The following is a 6,000-nucleotide window of genomic DNA, read 5'->3' on the forward strand; positions in this document are numbered from 1 at the left end:
CAATGTAATTAACCACATAATTCACGAGGCATACAAGTATGAAATCAATGAGCTGATGAACGTGTCAATGCGTGTAGGAGCGTGAGAAGCGTAGTGATCACCCCGTTTATTTCCTGGCCACTAGAATGAAATTGAAATGTCAAAATGGAAGACCCAGTTTGGGGCCACGACTGTTTGATTAGCGAGCGAGTGTTGTCAGTCTCAGTAGGTTAAATGCAATGTAGCCCAGTGGGGAATATACCATGTGAACGTGGTGAACATAGATCTTATTTTTGTTGGCCTACCAGTATGTCTTCATTTACATTGGACATGACAAAACATTAGTCAAGAAATCGTCCTTCTATTGCTAAGCCTACTTCACCATCTCCACTAGGCGGTTACAGGTGCTCAAAATACGCAACACTGGAGAGGACTGAAGACTTGAAGAGTAGTGTGAATGTTGAATTAAAGGTTTGATCAAATTCAAAATCATATGTGTTGAAGTGATGATGACCTACTTTAGACGACTGACAGGCGTTTGAGTTTTATTTTATCCCGCTGATCGAGGATAAATCGGTAGTAGGTAGGCGACATGTTGTTGATGGGGGTGGAATCAAGACATGGTCATTTAGGTGTATTTATGATTTTCTTCTTTCCATGTACATTGCGCAGATATACGTTTATAGTTAACGTCTTAAAATTACAGTACGGATGAGGCTTTGGCTACATTCCTCTGGCTAACATCCATTAAAAAGCTATTGGTGCTGATTGATCAATGGTATGGCTAATTTAATAGACTCAGCATTGTTACTAATTATCGGGTATGTACGGTCTGATTGTATTTAATATGATTGATACTCGCCCCAGCCAATTAGCCGCTATTTACAATCTGGATAGGAGTGCGTTTAACAATAGACAACATGAACGCGCGCCTCTTGCTCGCACAAAGGCGCGTGCGCCGCAGAAAACGGTTTCGTGTTAAGATTGCAAACGCAATACGAGTGTTAATGTCGCCTTAATGTCGGTGCTGACAAAATCTGATTTCAGTGGGGGTTTTCCTTCCTATAGCCTTCTGAGGGTTATGATAAGCTTTTGCTCTCATGGAAATATATCTTAGAATGCTGTCTTACCTTTGAACAAAGCAAACGAAGGACAGAGCCGCCAAAGCAGAGAACATTCCACATAATTTATCTTCTTGAGGACCCAACATTTCCACAAATCCTTATATAGTTTCAATAATCCAACCGCTTGTGGTCCAAAGAAAATTGTGAAAAGAAAGTTTAAAAAAGCAATTCAAATAAATTGCTGCAAAAAAAAAAGAAGATACATTTAGTCATGTAATGGCTTTATACAAAATGCGTGTTTAAACGTCGTAATTGGTCCAAGCTGTTTTCCCAAGCTATGGAAATCCGTGCAGGTCACAGACCCCCTCAACCAACACCAGAAGATCCGACATCTTGCTCATTACAGCCTACACAAGACTTTCAAAAAGTAATAACAAGCCTTTTTCTTTAAAAACGAAAAAGCCCAGAAAAACTGAGAGACGTCTGATAAGGAACAGCAGCGTCTTGTTGATTAAATTGGCAGTTGCAATTTCCCAGTCCAAACCTGCAGAAGAGGCATGGTTCCAGCGATGCTCCGGCGCTAGAGATTGTTCCACAATGTAGGCTATGATGTGTTTAAGAATTTGTTTTAGCTGTAAATGTTTGGGGGTGAAAGGGGAGGCGTGGGTAAAAAAAATAAAACATAAATCTTCATTCCCCTTTTGTTGCTGATGATGATGTAAATTTGCTTCTCTCAACTCAACAAAAAATGTCCATAAAAAAATGCAATGGACAATATCTGATGCAGACGTCAGAGCAGGCTCTATCACCCTTCTGGTGGAAAATTAGGCACAGCGAAATATGGATGACCCGTCATATATATCGGCCAGTGTATGTATCACAACATTGGATTTTATGTCAAAGAGGATAACCAAGTGAAATGCCCAGTCGTCGCCGTTGTCCAGCCTTATCTCTTGATTGAATACCTTACATGTTTCGTTCATCTTCTTCTCGAAGCACTCGAAGCAAATAATGACAAAGATTGAGGAACACCCACAAGAGCATTTGCGGTGAAAACAAGTGTTGAAATTCCCTTGTACAAGATTTCGTGGGAAATAAGTTCAGCCTAATGTATTGTATAAAATGCTAATGTTAATTGAAATGGTAAAAATCTGAAATCTAAGGAGAAATTTCAACGGCAGCCTATCCATGCACTGAATCGCCAAGGAATGAAGTGAAATGATGGCCATATGAGTCTATTCTCCCTGCAACCCATTAGAATGTTGCTAGTACCTTCCGGTGCGTTACATGCATTACCACTTTACCACATAGCCTATTTGAACACACATCAACACTCATAGGGTACTGACTGAAGACAACAAACACACACACACACACACACAATTGAAATGCAGCTAAATGCAGTTCACGTTACATCCATACAGTTGTGTAAGTAGATAAAGAACATACAGGCACTGCTGCAGCCACTTGAGCATATTAGATCAATAACTTAAATAGCATAAAACATTATTCAAGTATTTATTTGAATGATAATCACATTATTACTCCAATGCACATCACATGGTACAATCAGACAAGATGTGTTTCACACAGAAGAGGAGGCTTTCTGTAGGGATCTATGTGCTATCCAGTTGCTAAGCAACCCAGCGAGCACTGATGCAGTTATGGTGTTTCGAAGGCTATGTGCAAAAGCTCATTGAAAGAACCACTGCCACTACTGTGGCATCATCTGTGGGACAGAGGAGCAGACATTCTGATGTATAGGCCCATGTGTAACCATACTTCTAAATGCTAACATTTAATTAGGGTTCAGTGACGTGATGGGCCTGGAATACCTTTTGAATGATGTGTGTTCTCTTTGTCAGTGTTTTAACAGAGGCAAACTTGTTTTCCCACTGCACAATAATAAACGTATTTAGCCTCCCCTGCATTTTAGAGAGATTGAACTCACTGCTATGGTTACAGTTTGAATCACCATATTGTCTCAGCTTGTTTTCAAACCTTACCACGGTCTTGTTATCTTTGTAAGTGTCTTAACAGAGACAAACTTGTTTTGCCACTGCATAGTAATTAACTTAGTTGGCCTCCCATGTATTTTAGAGAGGACTGAACTTACTGCTATGGCTACACTTTGAATCAACCTGCCTCACCTCATCACCATCATCATCATCATCATGACAATAATATAGTGTAACACAATCTGGCAAGCTTTGAAATAGAACAAACAGAATATAACAAACTTACTGTAACTTACTACTGTACACACCAATTATGAAGAGAGTTTGATAACACTTTCTTTGGATAGTCCATCTCTAGATGCTCTACAGACCGTCTACAGACTATCAGTGACATTTCAACTATCTACTAACGCTAACCTTTATCGTAACCCTAACCATAACCTTAGCAAGCAGTTGCTTCTCAACAGATAGTTTGTTGATAGCATGACCATCTGTAGAGCATCTACAGACGAACAATCTGGACTATCCAAATAAAGGGAGTGACTGAGAGTGGAGAGTTTGTATTGATCGTCTGTGCTAGAGAGCCAGCCACTCTGTCAGTGGTGCTGGACTGATTGATATTGAGGTCAAACCAGCAACTATTTGGGTTTTCTCTGTATCATGAACTTAATTGGTGATGAAAAAGTACACATTTTTACAAAAAAAAGGTGTTAAAACAGCTAATCTATAACAGTGGACAGCGCATCGTCAGGCGTGTCAATAGCTGACGCCGATCTTAATCAGTAGCAAGCCTTTATACACTTAAACAGCCTTAATCCACGGCAATATGCCTGGAAACATTTAATTCACTTTTATTCTCTGCCTCTATATTTACATTTTAAAAGTTAATTATATTTGTTGCATGAATAATTTAATTCAAATATACAGTGTTGTAGAGAGCATGATGTTGAATATGTATTTTTGTTATAATTTCTTTGAATTAATTCATTTCCTTTATGATTGTAAAAAGACAAACTTAAGATGCATTCTTAAAGAGAAAAAGGGAGAGTGAGCGAGTGCCTTGGCATCTCACTGAAGCCAAGGCACTTCTTTTTGCTGACTCAATGAACACAGCCAAGCCTGCTGTTTGGAAATGCAACACTGCAATGGATTGATGGCAACACCCGTTTACTTTGTAAATATCACACATTTTGGTTGTTGAATCTCAAAATTGTATATGTCAAACATTTTCAACAATTGTTCTATTACATTTATTCGTTGCTTACTAGTGTAGGTGTTGGTATATGGTTAGGGCTGGCATACAGTATACACACAAAGTAAAGATTCTTGTATATTCCACAATATCTTGCAAGAAGATGATTAGTTCATTGATATTGTTCCTGAACCAACAGAAAACGGGATGAAAATGTGGAAAATAGCTAGAGATTTCCCTTTCATTTCCTTTTCAGACAATCCTTAGCTATAGGTCTTCACCAGGTTGGGTTGTGTCAGAGGAAGATCGAGGGTCAGCTTAGCTGGAGCGCTAGCTAGCTGTGGGGAGAGAGACCCTTAGCACAGTCTCTGAGGGACACAAAATCGACACCTCTGTCCACTTGCCTTTCCCCCCAAAGCCCATCCATGCATGCTGGAACCCTAGTCCCCGGGGTCACCTGAACACAGGACCTGGCTCTAATTGGCTTCTGTGGAAGGCCATCCAAGCCCCTGAGATGTGTGTGCTCCCTGCTCCTTTTTTCCCTTTGCTCACATGTTGCATAACGCATGCCAGTTATTGGGTCACCCTTACTCCTCTGATATAAATAGTATCACATGCTTAATGCATTGCTGCCTCCCAGTCACTATTTTGCTCTTCTTCTCTAGCTATGGGCGGCAGGTAGCCTAGTGGTTAGAGAGTTGGGCCAGTAATCCAAAGGTCGATGTTTCCTTGAGCAAGGCACTTAACCCTAATTGCTTCAGGGGGCCGTCCTATGGCTGACCCTGTAAAGCAACACATTTCCCTGCACCTATACGCTGAATGTGACATGCCTGGGCACGATGACATACATAAAACCACATTGCACTTCTCTCTCAACATCTCCCTTACCGTGGTGGGTTCATCTATGAACTATGACATTGCAATGTTTCTGCAGGATTATCTGTGGTGACTGTCACAATAGAAAAAAGTCAGATGGTGAAGGAAACCAACAATGTATAGCAGCGATTGGAGATTCAGCACCATGGACAGCGTCAGAATGGGAATCCCGAAGTTCAGCACCAGAAGACAATGGTCAGCAACCATCTAGGTGCAGCCGAGAATCCCTGGAAATAAATACAGGACTAGGCTACATCTACATCCAGCTACATCTCATCCTTTACAGAGAGGTCCTTTGGTTATGCTTGATAAATGATAGTGGACATTTCTATCAGTTAAAAAATGTAATCATGTGCCTCTCTTTCCTACAAACAGCACAGACTAACTTTAGGTAATGCGCTCATTCAAGCCACTCAGTGATTTCTGTGACATATCTGATTTGGGAGGGTCATATCAGCTCAATAGTGGGATAGGGAGGGTGACAGTGTTGGGTGAAGGGCTCCAGTCCATCTCCCCTGGACCACCAATTGTCTTCCTGTTTTCACCCTCCATAGGGAACAGAGAGTTCCAGCAGACCTCCAGGGAGCAACAGGGCTTGAAAAATACTGTCTTTTCTCATGTTACACCTGACAACGACTGCCTGGGCTAAAGGAAGAAAGGAATGTGAAAATCAATGGTTGTATAACTGATGTATGCTCTGGGCTTTCTGCTAAGGGTACCATCTCACTGATGAGTTTCTACATGCACTCACTCACACTGCTACTCTCTCCCTGGTCACTGTCGCAAGGCCTGATCAAACAGGAGGGGTTCAGTTCACTATATTTAGACAAAACACAAATCATAACGGCCAGTAACAAACTGTGTGTCGTACGATAGGCAAGCAGGTGAATCCCCCTTACATGTTGCTGTTCTCAAGGGGAGTTCATTGTAA

At 41.0% G+C, this 6,000-nt stretch overlaps 1 protein-coding gene across 1 annotated transcript in view; it reads right to left on the reverse strand.

Moving 5' to 3' along the window:
• LOC110533954 (gamma-aminobutyric acid receptor subunit beta-4-like) overlaps positions 1-2,410 on the reverse strand; it is a 65,510-nt gene extending 63,100 nt beyond the window's left edge. The window contains exon 1 of the mRNA XM_021618551.3: positions 1,110-2,410. Coding sequence (XP_021474226.1) covers positions 1,110-1,189 — 80 coding nt within the window. The 5' untranslated portion in view covers positions 1,190-2,410. The remainder of the gene's footprint in view (positions 1-1,109) is intronic.
• Positions 2,411-6,000: the final 3,590 nt, after the last annotated feature.

The sequence above is a fragment of the Oncorhynchus mykiss genome, chromosome 10 (genome assembly GCF_057628025.1).
Source record: "Oncorhynchus mykiss isolate SJ-2025 chromosome 10, ASM5762802v1, whole genome shotgun sequence".
NCBI lineage: Eukaryota > Metazoa > Chordata > Actinopteri > Salmoniformes > Salmonidae > Oncorhynchus > Oncorhynchus mykiss.